Raw genomic sequence first — 18,146 nt, 5'->3', positions numbered from 1 at the left:
AATTAACAGACTGATCAACGTGAAGCAGTAAAAAACTATGAAACTTCCCATACAATAAAATTTTGCGAACGCTAAAACGGTGACAGACGGTTTGGTGCAACCCGACTCCGCTCACAGACTCCGTTGGCTAGGCCATCTTGAGAGAATGGTTGATGGCCAGTGTATCGCTGAAGCGACATAGCGCGGAGTTTGCGCAGACCCTCCTCCACCATGTCGCTTAAGTTGGTATAAATTAGCGCAAGACCGAGGAAAGGGGCGCTGTCTGGAGTCGAAGGCCAAGTCTCATTTTAGGTCACTATAACGGAGTATCTATACCGATTACTCAAAGGCATTTGATAAAATTTCACACTCTGTCTTATTAAATAAACTTGAAATGTTCGGTATCCATGGAGACTTGTTGCGTTGGCTCACATCGTACTTGCGGGATAGAACTCAGGCAGTTACTATCAAAGGATACACCTCTAGTTTTGTGCCTATTACGTCAGGGGTCCCACAGGGCTCGCATTTAGGACCACTACTATTTAACATATATATCAATGATGTCATTGACTGTTTTTTGAATTCTAAAGTATTGTTGTATGCTGACGATACTAAGATATTTACCATTGTGAGGTCCGAGGCTGATTGTGTCAATTTGCAGGATGACCTTAATAGATTGGACAACTATTGTTTATGTAATAACCTGTACTTAAACATAAATAAATGTTCAATTATTACATTTACGCGGAAGCTTGACCCTATTAACTTTAATTATACCATCGGAAACCAACAGCTTACTAGAGTTACGGAGGTTAGAGATTTGGGAGTATATTTAGACAGTAAAATTCAATTGGTTTCACACATAGATAAGATAACATCTAAAGCCTACAAAATGCTTGGTTTCATTTTTAGGCAAAGTAAAGATTTTAAAAACCCCACAACGTTACTTCTTTTATATAATGCATATGTAAGGTCATATTTGGAATACGCATCTACAGTTTGGAGTCCCAACTATTTAGTGCACATTAATTTATTAGAAAGTGTTCAAAAAAAGTTTCTTAATCGTATGAAGTATAAATTCAAATCTTTTAAGCCCGAGAAATTTGAGTCCTTGCAAGTGAGAAGAGAAAAGCGGGATGTAATTTTCTTGTACAAAATATTAAATAATTTAATTGATTCGGAAGAACTTCTCAGCAAGGTGTCATTTAGATGTCCTACGTATCGTACACGGTCCACCGCTTTACTATCAGTTCCATTCACTCGCAAAAAATATGTAAACAACAAATTTTTAGCAAGAGCATGCAATATATACAATAAGAAATATTCACACATTGATTTGTTCCAGCATAGGTGTAATAGATTTGTTTCTGTCATCAAACAAAATAAAAAAATATAATAAATGGCAAATTTCGTTAACTCGTAGCTAGTAATAAAATTGTAATCTTGTGTTGTATTGTTATGATTGTTATTGTAATTGTACCTATTTGATTTCAAATTCTAAATTGAAAATTGTGCTTGTTATTTTCCAAATTCTAAATTATGCTTGTTATTATTACTCAATGTTATTGTTAAATTCAACTTTAAATTCAAAATACCTAATAATTGTACTTTTTTTTCGGAGCAAAGGAATTTTGTATTAACTATAAGTGGAAACTCTTTTGGCCTATGTTCTTACTATATCTTTTACCTTATTGTATCTCCTTCGATATCACGGGTCTATAAATCCCGGTCTTTTGATAGGCTTGCGTGGGGATATAGATCCAACACGTAGAGGCCCCTTGGAGAGCTTTAATGTCATGTAGAACGCCTGCTGGAACCCGTTCACAGGGGCAACAATAGACACCCATGAACCGGTCGCAGCAGGCATTGGGTCTATTGCAGAAAAAGTGAACAGTATACCGGTCTATGGATTGATGTTTGGGTGGACAATGAGACTGGGCTATTGTAAAGAACTCCGGACACCTGCCATAACAATGTTAAAACACGTTATCGAGGCATTACCTTATTGTATTATTATGTGCTGTATGTTTCCCAAATAAATAAATAAATAAGTAAGTAAGTAAATGCAAGACCTCTGTAAGGTCTAACGATAAGCGTTCGTGGTGTGTGACTCAAAGAGTCTCAAGACATAATTGAAAATTTCCTCGTCCGTGTCTTTGGAGAGCAACCCTAAGCAATTTTGAATACCTATCCTGTGTTTATTCCAGGGCATAAACTTCACCAACTTCACGGCCCACATGGCGCTCGGCATCCTCCTCGTGGCCGTGCAAACCTCGCTACAGGTCCGGTTCATGTTCCGAGACACCAACAAGCTTAGGCTCAACGTACCCAGGGAGATACAGGGTACGTCTTCAAGCGTCTTGATTTACGTAGTACGTGGAGCGATTCAAAATTGAATCATTGTATCGGTCGCCCTCGGTTACTTTTCCAATTAGATCACGGCGGCATCCGTCCCATATATCTAATTATCTACAGGTATAACTTTACAGTTTGTGTTCAAAATTATCTGCAACAGTTTTATTATTTTATATAGTTATATACTAGAAACAGAATAAAATGAATATTTAAGTGGGGCAACAACAAACGTGAATTTTTTGCCGTTTTTTGTGTAATGGTACGGAACCCTTCATGCGCGAGTCCGACTCGCACTTGGCCGGTTTAATTTGATTAAGCTATTAGGATGGTAAATGCGTTTGACGCATAGATACCTACACTGCTTTTGATTACCTCTGTATACCTCTTTTTCAGATCTCCGCCACCAAATTTCAATATGGCGGCGCGCCGCCGACTCCCTCCCGCACCTGGGCGGCAACGCGCACGTGGTGCGCGCGCGCCTGGACAGGAAAATCGAGAAGCTGCGCGCGCAGCTCAGCTGCATGGTGAAGGAGACGAGCAAACGTGCGTGTCCGAGGGATGAGTTCCAGAGTACGTTACGGGAGTTGAAGCAAAAGGTTTGCTTTTTATTTATTAAAGCTTTATTGAATTAAATTGAAAAACTTTATTTCAGACACATTAGGTAGGTATCCATAAACTTAACAAATAACAAAACAAATACAAAACAAGGATGATGTTAGTATTACTTAAGGCTAAAACAAAAATCTAAAACTAAAAATCCTAACCTATCAACTGCGCAGTCTAGATTGCCCGCTGTCACCGGACATGTAATTTCATCCAGTGGTGCTGGAACGGGCAATCCAGCCTGCTGGCAACTACACGTAGGAGGCACAAAATAAAGAAAAATGTACAAACGACGAACTTATCTTCATTCGCTATCAGAAGGCTATCAGACTACCATCAAGTCAAACATATACCTACATGTTGTGTATGTTTGTAGGTAAGTTGGTGTGGACAAACAATTCTTCACACATCTTCTTTGTTTTCTTGAAACCTATCTACAGAATTAACTTTCTCGCTTCTGCCTGCATTTTTTGCGTAGAAGTCAAGCTGCCGTGCCCATTCTCTCCACCTTTTAGTACAGTCAAGTGTAAAAATATGTCCCATAGCTCTTATGTCAGCAAATTAAGAACTATGGGATTTGTAACTGTAAGTAAATCTTAATGTAATATTTACCTAGCATAAATACCTACTCATAAATGTAGCACGCACTATTGTTAATATTCTCCAGATAAGGAAGGGCGGTACCTCCTGGCACAGGCTTTTAAAGCTTAAAAGGAGGTTCCAACCACTAATTTTTAAGATGATGAGATTGTTAAAGAAAATAAACATTTTTGATTTTGATTTTTTTTTGATGGGACATATTTTTGCCTACTAAATTTCAACCCACAATCTTAGGAGGTCAGGAGAAAAGGATCCTATGTATTATTAAGGTTATAAATGATATAGTTGGTTTTATCGTAGCACAGTGGTAGTAGTTAATAATTTTCAACGGCTTGCCTAATTAAAGACTGAGTTGAGTTACGCCACGGAATATTTTCTCAAATGGTGATAGTTAGATCAAGGAAAGTCTGCAACGATTTTGATAGCATATGCAGTGCAAGTGTTATTTATACGTCATAATTTCATAGAAGTTTGACGTTTATAATAACACTTGCACTGCGTGTGCTATCAAAGTCGTTGCAGACTTTTTTTGATCTAACTATATCACAAATCGATACCATTTTGAGCAAAACTGCTAAATGAGAGCCGAAGATCCAAACACTCAAAACTTCCGGTCTCTTACACTGTCAAATAATGAACATAAATCAAACATCAAACATTTATTCAGCAAATAGGCCACAGGGGCACTTTTACATGTAAATTTTTACAAGCAATACAAAATCAAAATGTGTGAAACACACCTAAGTAAGTGTCCAGTGGTGTAGAACCTACTTTATAGCTTGAATCGCCTCCTGCGTGTGGCAACACTGTTCTCTCTCTTCCTAGCCGCCATTCTTAGCGATCACATCAAAAATGTAAGAATTTTCAATTATAAATAATAAATGCAGTAAGAAAGTGACGTTAAAGTTTTTATCTCATCCATATCAAGTCTCTCCATCCTCCAACATTTACACAAAATTTATAAAAAACAATTACAAATATGGAATCAATAAAATATTAGATACTTTGTCAGAGATGTATCCAGTTTAAATGTCGAATTACACAAAAAAAAGAAAACTAATAAAAAGTATACAAACAACAGACAATTACTAAAATTGTTTAGAGATGTAAAAGTCTCTAGGTGTCAAAGATAAAATATGTATAATAAATTTAAAAAAAACGATCATCAAATTATCCTTAGAGGTGTAAAGGGTATCCAAGACTTGAATTGTTGTATAAGTAATAAGACAAGAAATTTAATCAGACAGACAAGAACCGAATAAAGTGTCTCAAAGTGTCTCACGTTAATGCCACTCAAAAGTAAAGTTACATAAGACGTAACATGAAGCCCGTGTAAACTTAAACAGACCGGTCTCCACAAACAGCACCCGTTCACGAGTATGACGCGTATCCAGGCGCGGATCCAGCCCTCAAAAAAGGTTGTGGTCACAGCCACCCGAAAACCGAAAATCGGCCAAGTGCGACTCTAAGTTCGCTCATAAAGCAATTATGAGTCATGAATGACTTTTGAATTTGATTACCTATTTCCTTTTTCCTGCGCATCAGGACTTTGGCTTTGAATTAATTCAGAGCTGATTTCGTCCAATTAAATAGTCAGTTTTGATTAAATTCCAAATCAATTTCAATCAATCTTTTTTTTTGTTTCCTATACTAGCCACAGCTAGTAAACCAATAGGGCCATTCTTTGAGTAGAAATCTGGTTAGCAATATCAACCTCAGGTTTATGATAGTACGCCAAAAAGTTCTTTCCACTTTCGACAGCCATATTATGGTAACGATTGCGTTGATGATGCAGCAATAACCCTCCTTCACCTAATAAGTTGTTAAAGGCTTTCAATGGTTCTTTCACAAGTCGTCCAGGGTTCGATCTACCGAAATCGGAGGCATATGGTAGGTGGAGGGTAGTGACAAATAAGGCACAATATTTGCAATAAAGTCCCTGATCTTTATGTGAAAGCACAAGCCAGTGGAATTTTTCAAGATGTGATTTTTGGACATGTTTTCTGTAGAAATATAACCCATATCTAAATCGTCATTCACTTCAGCCGGAGGACTCCCAATTTCACTACCAATACTCAATGCCCCAGCCTCAACCTCAGCTCTAGGTTTTTAAAAAAAATATGTGTTAATCTTTCGCGTTGAAGCAGTATCATGACTCCGCTTACGTCCACTTGTACCACTACCCTTTTTCTCCACACTACCTCTACCCTCATCACCCTGTAAAACAATGCAACCAAAACTCAAAACAACATGCACAAGCAAGCTTTTCGAAAATATTAAAAATTGGCGTGAGGTGGGAGAGGTCTTATTTTTAAATGTATTTTATATTAGGTCCAATCTTGGTTAGCTGTACGACTGTAACTTAAAAAAAAATAGGTAGGCAATTTAATTACCAACGTAAACTAAATCTATTTCCTGTTCTATGAAGTTTCAACCTTTCGTTGTGTATAATTAGCATAAGCAATTATGTGTAGGTATGACGCATAGATAAATAAATAAGCATAGAGTACTCCATATACCAGTTTCCTTACTTAATATATAGTATGGTAAAGTTTGAAAATTACTAATAATACATACGTATTATGAATCATTTTTAAACTCCCTTGATCCTAATACTTAGTAAACGTAGTTACGCTTAGCTGACTTATTTCCCTATAGTATGAGGTATTCCATTACTACTCAATCGACCACTAAATATGTAGGTAAATTATTTTATATTTGACTAGGTACATAAAGAATCTACCCAATTAAAATTTTTAAATCTAAATGTTCATTCGAGATAGCATGATATGCCCCATAAATATATACCTATTGCACAGCTGCGTGAGTAGTTGTAGGATTTAATTTTCAAGATATTTACTTAGTCATTGACTAGAAGACGCCAAAAACCCCCTCAAGAAAACAAATCACACACAACACGAAATATCATAAGTACAAATAATAAATCGATAAACAATGTAGGTATTGAATATTTTATTGGATAATTTGTAACTTTGTTTTATTATAAAAGTAATATACATAGAGTAGCTTACTTACACGTCGAGAAACAATCAGAGCGATAAATTGCTCTGATTGTTTAGGTAAACCCTGGCCGAAATTAACAAAAAACAAAGTTAAAATAAAGTTACAAATGATATATAGAGTAGGGCATTGCATTAGAGCGGTAAAATAGCAATAATTTCATTAAAATAACTTACCATTGTGTCGAAACAACAATCACACTATCACAGCTATTTTACCCTGACTGACATTAACAAAAAACTTTTAAAGAATGGCGGCTTGCCTCGGAACTTTTGGCATTTTGGCGGGAATCTACATGTGCATGCATACAACTCAATACACTCTTGCTTTTAAATTAGTAGATCTGTCTATTGTCTATGGTCTGCGCGAGTGCGCGCTTCCAACCAGTAGTCATCTCTTTTTTTCTAATACATATTCATGCGCCAAAAAGAAACAGATAATATGTTGTCAAAAATGTGACAAAAAGTATCACCATTTTTGTCTATGGCTCTTTGCTGCGTTCCGAATCACGCACGATTCATTGTTTTTATTTTTTATTTTATGAAGGCCTATCGATCTCAATATACCGTGAAAGTGTAAAAAAGGTTGTGGGCATGCCCATCTTGCCCACAACGGTGGATCCGCGCCTGCGCGTATCTCAGCCATCGTCTCCCTCAACCTTCATTTGGGAAAGTGAAATATATTTATAAACCAAAATATGTTTAAAACTGTACATTTCAACTCCGTTTTCTCATGTTTCAGTATAAGATTCGCGACAAGGTCCTCCTGGTGCAGGCTTCTGTCGCCATATTCTTCGCTGTTGCTGTTTTCTTCCTCCACTCGATTCCTGAACTAAGTAAGTACAATGCCTATGATCTTATTTTTTATTTTCACTTCTCAAGCTCGTAAAGTTCGACTTTAAGTCGTGCGTAGACGACATAAAGCTGCTTATTATGTTCTAGAGTATAATATATAGTAAAATCATCTATTACGACCCTTATTTACTTAGCAATAAAGTCCAAAATCTGCCATACAAACTGCTAGCCCTGTAGGCGCGCGCCCGGCCGGCGCGCTCCCGACCGACCCAAGTACAATTTTCTTTAGTCTTGAATAAATACGGTAAAATAACCTAAAATATTGGATATTTTTGTATATTTTACTCACAATCGAAGTTTATTTGTTTATTATTATACATATCAGCACTTACAGATAAACCTTACGTGCTAATAGTGTTGTTAGTAATTATTTCATGTGATTATACACTAATATAATTCTACATTATTCATCTTTCTGTTATTATACAATTCTATCAAATGTTTCATTACGAAGTGAAAAGCAGTGTATAACTCAGGCATAAATGTCCATTTTTATCCTCGACTATATTGGTCCTCGCTGCGCTCGAACCAATAAATTGCCTCGGTTAAAAAATGGGTCGCTTTATGCCCTTATTTTACCTATACAATCTGCTATTTAGTCCTAGCATCACTTCTGTTAAAATATACTTGATGTTATGTGCAGACCGCATCTCCCTGGGCTGGACGGCATTGTTAGCAGCAATGCTGCTGCTTCTGCTAGCTGACCGTGAGGATCTGGAGCCGGTGCTGAGACGGGTGGAATGGTCTACTCTGCTGTTCTTTGCTGCACTCTTTGTTCTCATGGAGGTATAACTCATGACTATCTCCTCCAGCTGCTTACAGGCCTCTTCATTGAAGCTTTACTCATCATCATCTTCCTCGCGTTATCCCGGCATTTTGCCACGGCTCATGGGAGCCTCGGGTCCGCTTGACAACTAATCCTAAGAATTGGCGTAGGCACTAGTTTTTACGAAAGCGATTGCCATCTGACCTTCCAACCCAGAGGGGGAAACTAGGCCTTGTTAGGATTAGTCCGGTTTCCTCACGATGTTTTCCTTCACCGAAAAGCGACTGGTATAAATATCAAATGATATTCCGTACATAAGTTCCGAAAAACTCATTGGTACGAGCCGGGGGTTTGAACCCGCGACCTCCGGATTGAAAGTCGCACGCTCTTACCGCTAGGCCATCAGCGCTTTTCATTGAAGCTTTACTACAGTTAGAAAAAAATACGTACGTAATAGGTAACTAGTTTATCTCATGTACGAGATAAAATGAAAAGATCGTGAGGAAGCCAAATCTAAAGGCGTTGTTTCCCCTCTGAGTTGGAAGATCAAAGCAGTTCCTTAAAAAGTGTTGGTGCCAATTCTGGTATAAGGTGGTCAAGCGAACCCCAGGATCGCCACATGAGTAGTGACAAAAAATGCCGAGACAACGCTATAAACAGATGATGCTTTGCAAATCGTCAGGTGATAACCAAAACTAACTGCAAAAAATCGTTAAATAAAATCAACCTTAATTAAGTACTAGTACGGTTCACTATGGCTCTGAGCTTGCGTTTCGTGAGTTTTTGTTGTCATGTCGTTTTGCAGTCATAGTCATACATTTATTAAAAAAAAAACAATACAGGTATTGTGTTTGAAACATCCCTTAAAACTAAAATTATAATTATTAAAAACTTAGTGAGATCATAATATAATAAGCCTAAATCATCCACGGTATAAAAGCAACCTCTCAATAAAAATCTCTTCAATTCCCTATGAAACACCGAGTGATCCGTAATGATTTTCAGTTCAGTAGGCAACGGTTACCAACATGACCCATTACTACAGAAATATGGGGCATTTTCTATGAAAAGGGACCTTATTGTCGATGGCGCTTACGCCGCACAGCATCGCGCGGCATTGTATTTATATCGAAGCATTGTTAATAATGGTGTAAGCGCCATCGACAATAAGGTCCCTTTTTATAGAAAATACCACATATTGGTTGCAGGCTCTCTCCAAATTGGGTCTGATCCAGTACATCGGTGGCCTGATGGAGGTTCTGGTGCTGAGAGTGGACGAGAGCGCGAGGCTGGCGGTCGCCATCTTGCTGATTCTGTGGGTAAGTTCTATAGTTGTAAACGGCACCCGAGGAACACATATTCTATCCAGGCATAAACTAAAAACCACTAGCAATATTGCTGGCATCATATCGCCTTGTACAGGGTGGGCCAGTGATAAATGCATTTAATTTTTTTTAAATTAAATAATCAATTTTTATGTTTTTTAATAAAAAATATAATTAGAATTTGGAATAAAGAAATAAATTTTACGTTTTAAAAATTAAATCATCAAGATGTCGTCCGTAGCGGTTGCGGCACTCTTCCAGTCTTGCTTGTAAATTTTGAAACTTTTTTTTTTTTTTTTTAATCAACATATTTAAAAGGAGCCTTTATCAGTGAGACATGTCGGCTCCGTTGGGCCTCTACATTATAGTTTCAATAAGTGTTAGTATACATCAAAAAAACTGTACACGAATTTCGCAGTTTTAGACAGGGGTTCCGCCAATATCGTGTGAAAAACCCCAATGTCAGTTACTGCATAACCCCTAGCTTCAAATAGTTGCGCCCTCTTGTTTGAAAGACTTAACAAGACTTTCGTGTTAAGAGATTTCCTGGCTCCGAAACTTCACGAATCGTATGGTTACAACAACATGGGCTCCTGGGAGTCCAAGCAATGTCACCTCGCCTCGATATCAATTTTTGAGGAAACATTTCACGCAAAACTTCCACTATATACTTACTTGTTACTTGTACGGCAGGTGGCCCCGTCTTGCTGAAACCATGTGTTGTTGTTGTAACCATACGATTCGTGAAGTTTCGGAGCCAGGAAATCTCTTAACACGAAAGTCTTGTTAAGTCTTTCAAAATTTACAAGCAAGACTGGAAGAGTGCCGCAACCGCTACGGACGACATCTTGATGATTTAATTTTTAAAACGTAAAATTTATTTCTTTATCCCAAATTCTAATTATAATTTTTATTTAAAAACATAATTTTTTTTATGCATTTATCACTGGCCCACCCTGTATAAGAATTTTTGATGGTGAAAAACTTCATCATCTAAAAAACCTAATGGAAAAGAGCGGCGCTTCTCTGAAGAGTGACGCTTTAATAGGACAATTATTGTATTTTGTAGTTACTCTAAATATATCCTAAAATATTTAATGTTAGCAAAACAACACGTAACTTAGTAATTCGGCCATTTTGTAAAATCTAAATTCGTTTGTCCTTAAACATCAATTTCATATTTGAGGAGTGTCTTTTTTCAAAAGAGTTTATGTCTGTCTTTTCACAAAGCTTATTTTTGTATGGTTTCTCATAGAGAAAACCCTTTTGAAAAGACACTCCTCATTTGTGATTTTTAACGACAAATCTTAATAGGGCGCGTAGCCAACGTGTCAATCGTTAACGCTCCGTAGCGTATCGTAGTCATCTCTCTCTATCACTCTTCCACACTAGTGTGACAGTGACAGTTGCGTTTCGTTCGCTACGGAGCGTTAACGATTGCACGTTGGCTATGCACCCAGGAATTTAATTTCTACGAATGAAAGATCGTGGACTTTACAGGTAGGCGGCGTAATCTCTGCGTTCGTGGACAACCTCCCGATGACCACGATGATGATCAGAGTGGTCATATCCATCGGTAGCAACCCTAATCTCAACCTACCGCTCGCTCCTCTTGTCTGGGCGCTGCTCTATGGAGCCTGCTTAGGAGGTAAACTAACATCCTTCTAGCGTTGTACCGGTGTTTTTGGCCACGGCTCACTTGGAGAGCTTTCATCAGAGTAGTCATATCCATCGGTAGCAACCCTAATCTCAACCTGCCGCTCGCTCCTCTTGTCTGTGCGCTGCTCTATGGAGCTTGCTTAGGAGGTAAACCGCCATCATCCTTCTAGCGTTGTACCGGTGTTTTTGGCCACGGCTCACTTGGAGAGCTTTCATCAGAGTAGTCATATCCATCGGTAGCAACCCTAATCTCAACCTGCCTCTCGCCCCTCTTGTCTGGGTGCTGCTATAGGAGGTAAACCGAAATCTGTCCGTCTGCTTACCAAATTGATAAAATTTGTTTTGGAGATGGTTTGTGTCCCGAGAAAGGACAGCTAGAATAGTTTTATCAGAAAAATCATCATTATACGCAGATGAAGTTTCAGACAGGCACTTAACTATAATAGTGAGATCTGCCCTATTTCACTTATTTTTTTAGATTTGTCCTAACCTTAATTTCTGTAATGATTCAGGCAACGGCACTTTAATCGGTGCAAGCGCAAACGTGGTGTGCGCGGGAGTGGCGGAGCAGCACGGCTACAAGATCACCTTCGTGCAGTTCTTCAAAGTCGGCTTTCCCATCATGATCGGGCATATGGCTGCTGCCTCTGTGTATTTACTACTGTGCCATTGTGTGTTTACTTGGCATTGAGGAGCTTAACACGTTATTCTCCTCATAAAGATCTCACAGAAAGTCTCAAGACTCAACAATGAGAAGAAAGGAGGAAAGTTGGGCTGCTTCATCTGTGTATCTGTAGTTCTGCCACAGTGTGTATACATGGCATAAAGGAGTTTATAGCACATTCTTCTTCTCATAAAGATCGTCCAGAAAATCTCAAAACTCTCAGTAATTAAAAGAAAGACGGGTAGTTTGGTTGCCGCCTCTGTATATATCCGTGAAGGATGACTGAGGTCTGACAATATCCCTACATATAGACCAGTAATTAGAAGAAAGAACCTGCCTCCGTGTATCTGTCAGTACTTGCTATTAACCTTTTGTATTTGTGTGGTCAAAAGTTGTGGGTTCAAACCTCGATCGTGCAGATAAAATTACGTATTACGTATTATTTGGTCGAGATCCTTATATAAACTTCTGTAAGATTAAACACTGATACATCCTTATTAGTAAATCCAGAATGACACAAGACACTCGGATCCACAGTAACAGGAAGAAGTGAAGTCTTGTTACTTAGCCACTGCTGCGTAAGTATTTATTCTTTATTCTTTATTGTATTGCTTTATTTACTTGGCATTGAGCTCTCTTTGAGGCATTGAGCTTGGCACATCCTTCAGAAGATCGCCCGGGAAGTCTCAAAACAGGATCAGGATCAGGAGGATGAGAAAGGGTGGAACGTACATCACGGGGCCGTAACCAAGATGTCAATCGTTAATCGGCTAACGCCTATCAAATAGTAAAAATGTATCAAATAAATGAATGCTTGACTAAGAAAGCCACCATTCCGCCGACACTCTTTCGGTCTAAGTTTACCATCCAACGGAAACCTTGCTCACCCTGCCATTGCCCGGAATGACCCGAACCCGCCAACGAGAACTTTACGCCCAGCCTCTCACTCACGTACTGTTCCTACGTAAGGCCAGGATTACACTCGTAAGTTTTACTTACGTAAGTAGGGTCAAAGCTATTTGCTAGAATGAGATAACGATATTCATATCTCATTCTGTAGTATAGCTGTGTCCCTACTTACGTAAGTAAAACTTACAAGTGTAATCCTGGCCTAAGGAATACTCCTGGGACTGAGATAGATATGAGCGCTGGCGACTTCCGGGAATTCCCGGTTCCGGGACAGATTTAATATAGAAAAACAATACACGTCCTACTGATACGGTAAACCCGCCAACCGAAACCCAAAAAAATAAAAGTAATATATATACCTAAATATTTTTTATTTAAGAAATTATTTTCACACTATTAAGTACTTAATCTATATGTTACCTATGTTTTAACTTGTCGATTCTAAATTATATAATTTTTATGAGATATTATTACATTTGCTGACATAGGTTTTTCCCCTCACTAGCTCGGAAAATTGTCGTTTATCCTTCAATACAAGCGGGGAAAAACGCGTTTTATCCTCTAGTGGGAAAAGTAATTTGACCTTGGATGGAGCGTGTTTAAGTAGCTTGACAGATAACAAAACGTAAAACGCTCATGATAATGGTTCGTTCGATATTAATTATCATTAAATAAATGGTTTGAGAATCTAATAAAATATACCAAATATAGCTTTATTTAATGATTTTAAGCCATAAACCTTAAAATTCCATAAGAAACGTTTGTTTTTTTATAATGATGTTAAATATAATTCTGAACGCACAATTTGAGTCGATGCAATTTCAAAACGCATCGTTGACATTTCATACATCAGAAATGTCAACATTGTCAACAATTCTTTTACTTAAAACCTTTTCTCACCGACTCGCGTAAAAATACACAACTTCCAGAGTTTTCTGTTATAATATCGTAAAGAAATGAGTGATTTCAGTGATGAAGATTATCTAACGCCTGTGGATGTTGCACTTTCCTCGCTATAGTGAGGTGAAAAGTTTTGTGTTACACACGGGCGCAAATGTATTTTACTTCTCGTGTGTTGAAACACTCGCTACGCTCAGGATTCTATTTTAGAATCACCTATCACCTATAGAATCCCTTCGCTTGCTCGTGTTTCAATTCTACACTCGCGGGTAAAATACAACTTTGCACCCTTGTATAACAAATAACTATTTTTTTATTATTAATTCAAAATTATGTCCGTCCATTAAACTGTCTTAGAAATAATATTCAATAAATTGTGTTAAGTAAAAGGTACTTGTATCTTATTGTACAAATATATTTTTAAGTTTTTCTACTAGGTATACTTGTAGTTACTTTAAGTACAAAATGTAACCAATGTTGAATTATTCTAGATTAAGTATAATATATTAATAATAATTATGTGAACTTTCCAACCAATAATAAGATATTTTAAATCATAAATACATTTGTTTCTATTGTCATAATAAAACCGAACATACTCTAGCAAAAAGCACTTTCAAAAAATAATTGTGGTATTTTCTATAAAAAGGGGCCTTATTGTTGATGGCGCTTACGCCATTATAAACGATGCTCCGATATAAATAAAATGCCGCGCGACGCTGTGCGGCGTAAGCGCCATCGACAATAAGGTCCCTTTTCATAGAAAATGCCCCAATTATTCTCTTTGACTTAGGTAGGTAATCAAAAATAAGTTGTCATTAGTGAGTTACGAATACTAACATAGTTTTTAGGTTTTTGGTTTGTACAATACTAACAAAGTGAATCTTATTTTCTAAATAAATAAACGTTTTATTTATTTATAAATAACCAATAATTTTAATAAGTAATACTGACTTAAAACCCAATATTTATCTTTATACCACTGGGTCTAAAAAATAGTGGCTAGTGTATGACAGTTTAAGAATATATCTTTGATTTTACTTACTTAATAATACAATATATAATCGCCCAAAAATTATTTATAAAGTATATTTTTCAACGTTTATTTTTCATCATCAGCAGATTTCAGACCCTGGCAAATAACAGAAATAATTGTTTGCATACCTTCACTAAATATAAATAGTATTTAACTAAAATAATAATAATAATAATAACTTTAACTGTTTATTTTTCATAAGGAACCGCAACAAGATGTTAAAATTTGAATCGGGCTCTCGTACGTTATGTTTAAAATATTTTAGAATCGAAACTGTGAAACACAGTTTAAATATCATTTGGCGTAACAACTGCAGATTAAAAAAAAATCGGCCAAGTGCGAGTCGGACTTGCGCACCGAGGGTTCCGTACTTTTTAGTATTTGTTGTTATAGCGGCAACAGAAATACATCATCTGTAAAAATTTCAACCGTCTAGCTATCACGGTTCATGAGATCGGCTTGTGACAGACAGACGGACAGACGGACAGCGGAGACTTAGTAATAGGGTCCCGTTTTACCCTTTGGGTACGGAACCCTAAAAAACAACTCGTGGAGAAATTTAGAGAAACTTAAAAAAAGGTTTTTTAATTAGGATTACAGCAGCACCTATATTCAAAAATATATTGGAAAACGAGCTTTTCTCGGCAAACATATGTGGTATTTTCTATAAAAAGGGACCTTATTGTCGATGGCGCTTACGCAATTAATATAAGCGATGCTCCGATATAAATACAATGCCGTGCGGCGTAAGCGCCATCGACAATAAGACTATTTATTTATTAATCTGTGCAATAAGGTCCCTTCATAGAAAATGCCCCATATAAAAACTTAAAAATGCGTGTTTTCTCAGAGATAAGACCTAGCTAGATTGATTTTCGCCCCCGAAAACCCCTTTGTAGCAAATTTCATCGAAATCGTTACAGCCGTTTCCGAGATCCCCGAAATATATAAATATAGATAGATAGACATATACCTATACAAGAATTGCCCGTTTAAAGGTATACTTTTTTTGCCTTCCTCTAAATTTGTCCATGAGTGTAGTTTATCTGGGGACTTTATTTAAAATATTTTTTATTTATTATACAAGATATATACAGTGCTACTGCGTAAACGAAATTAATAATTAGCTTAAATCTAAAATAGGCCCTGGAGGCATTGTACCAAGGATGCTGGCGGCATTTCCTTGCTATATCGCAATCATTTATTATTCAATATATAATATATATGTTAACGGCACCAATCATGGGAGGAAATTTTGAGTATTCTTGATATTTTACCGACACCTATAAAATTCCTACCGCTTTAGGTATGCATTAAAATTAATGGCACCATACTGCCCAAGACTGGAGCAAAAAAAGTCTTATATTGTTAATTATCACGTTGCGATTAAACGTATTTCTTCGCGAGACAAAAATTAAAAACATTGAAAAAAAAAAAACTTACGTTTCGAATAAACCCCAATAAAATTTAAAAATATAACGAATAAAATACATTTTAACATTATTCTATTGAGAACGACACATATGTCGAACTGAATTGTCAGATTTATGTGCGAGAGAGAAGTAAAACAACTTGTCTGATTATAAAAAAAAACTTTTATTCTTATCTTTACGTACATTTTCATTATTGGTAACCATAGTTTTCCACGTACACTTATTTATGGCCTAAAAGTGCACTTATATGGGGCATTTTCTATGAAAAGGGACCCTATTGTCGATGGCGCTTACGCCGCACAGCTTCGCGCGGCATTGTATTTATATCGGAGCATCGTTAATAATGGCGTAAGCGCCATCGACAATAAGGTCCCTTTTTATAGAAAATACCACATATATTAAAACTTATTTATAAATATAGGTATATAAGCTATTTATACAGCTTAAGGTAAAACGTCCATTGATTGGCGCCCGAATACCAGTCAACGGCACTCTTTGCAGAAAAATCTCTGGGCTAAAACGTTGTCTCTCTTACCCAAACATCAAGTCCTGATTTTATAATACCTCTAAAATCATAAATTTTAGTCCTTCAATCTAGGTCAAATAATTTTTAGATATAATTAATGTCATGTATATTCAATTATTTTATCATATAAAATTGTCTTATAAAATAAAGTGCTTTATTTTAAATAATTCATAATTAAGGACGGAGAGTACAGACTTTTAAAGTATACCTAATTAATCATATGTACAAGTAAAATAAGAAAAAATAGGCTGTATAGTCACCATCAGATATATAGGAGCGGCCGAGGTGTTCACAATATCTGAACACGCACTCTAACGTCGTAACAATAGAGGCGTGACCAGATATTTGTGAGAGCCTTGACCGCTCAGATATATCTGATAGCGACTGTACATAAACATTCATTCGATTTATAAATAGAGAAAATTGGTAAGTATTTTTTAGTCTATTTGTTACTGAATGATCGTGGTGTGTTTATGTATAATAATACTTTGAGGGGTAAAATATGTAAGTTATATAATGTTTTACCACTTAACTCAGGCGGTTGGATAACTGAGTTTTGGGACTAAAAATTACTTATTTATTACATTTTTATTTACTTAATATACCTAATATAAATCATCTTCATGCAGCCAAGCCACCAGTCTGTAGCTATTTAAACACAATAACTTCTTACTAACCGCCTCAGTTAAACGGTAGATCTGAATGAATCAACTTTTACTTGTTACTAGTTGCCTTGCGTTATTCTTAAAACTAGTTTTAGTACACTTAATAAATAAATGTGGCTTTCCATTAGAGACTTTATTTGCTGCCATTCCTCAACCAACCAACGGAGCGGCAGCTGACGTTCACGAGGGTTTATCATACATAGCCGTTAACCGCTATACGAGTTTTCGCCCGGGAGGCGATGACTGACGAAATTTGCGCCTAGCTCGCGGTCCATTGATGGAAATCCACAAATTCCGGTCTCAAGACTCTCAAGTGTCTTAACATCGGAATATGACACCTATCTCAGTTAACAAGCATGTTGTTTTTGTGGTACTAATGTAAGGCCTTTCCTAGACCATCTACAGGTTGGCCAAATAACAGATAAACTTTAGTTTTGTAATTTTATTCTATAAAATATAAAAATATTAAGTATTCCTTGTTAAATATAGTATTTAGGGCCGGCAGTTAAACATGGAAAATAATGTCAAACAAATGTCCACCTCTAGCAGCGTGGCAGGTGTCAACCCTTTTCATTGTGTTTTTCATCACATTTTCACACATTTCCTGCATTATCTGTGACTGTGTGTCGAATATTTTGTTTTAATTGCTGAAGGTTCATAGGCCTGTTAGCATAGACACGTCCCTTCCCAGGTAGCAAAGTGACGTCAGCGACGTCATAATGACGTAATCATAGCGTCATAATGACGTGACTGACGTCATTATGACGTATAAATGCTGTTAGGGTTTAGATAGCCCCACAGAAAAAGTCAGGAGCTGTTAAATCAGGCGATATTGGGGGCAAATCAATGTT

At 36.9% G+C, this 18,146-nt stretch overlaps 1 protein-coding gene across 1 annotated transcript in view; it reads left to right on the top strand.

The window, feature by feature from the left end:
* Positions 1 to 17,308, top strand: part of LOC134753645 (P protein-like) — a 46,249-nt gene extending 28,941 nt beyond the window's left edge. Inside the window, exons 11-17 of the mRNA XM_063689583.1 lie at positions 2,187 to 2,322; positions 2,728 to 2,930; positions 7,300 to 7,393; positions 8,056 to 8,198; positions 9,387 to 9,497; positions 11,004 to 11,151; positions 11,675 to 17,308. Of these exons, the coding sequence (XP_063545653.1) occupies positions 2,187 to 2,322; positions 2,728 to 2,930; positions 7,300 to 7,393; positions 8,056 to 8,198; positions 9,387 to 9,497; positions 11,004 to 11,151; positions 11,675 to 11,853 (1,014 nt within the window). The 3' untranslated portion in view covers positions 11,854 to 17,308. The remainder of the gene's footprint in view (positions 1 to 2,186; positions 2,323 to 2,727; positions 2,931 to 7,299; positions 7,394 to 8,055; positions 8,199 to 9,386; positions 9,498 to 11,003; positions 11,152 to 11,674) is intronic.
* The last annotated feature ends 838 nt before the right edge of the window (positions 17,309 to 18,146 follow it).

The sequence above is a fragment of the Cydia strobilella genome, chromosome 27, assembly GCF_947568885.1.
Source record: "Cydia strobilella chromosome 27, ilCydStro3.1, whole genome shotgun sequence".
In the NCBI taxonomy this organism is placed as follows: domain Eukaryota; kingdom Metazoa; phylum Arthropoda; class Insecta; order Lepidoptera; family Tortricidae; genus Cydia; species Cydia strobilella.
The sequence above is the reverse complement of the archived record's forward strand: the minus strand, read 5'-3'. Positions and strand labels throughout refer to the sequence as shown.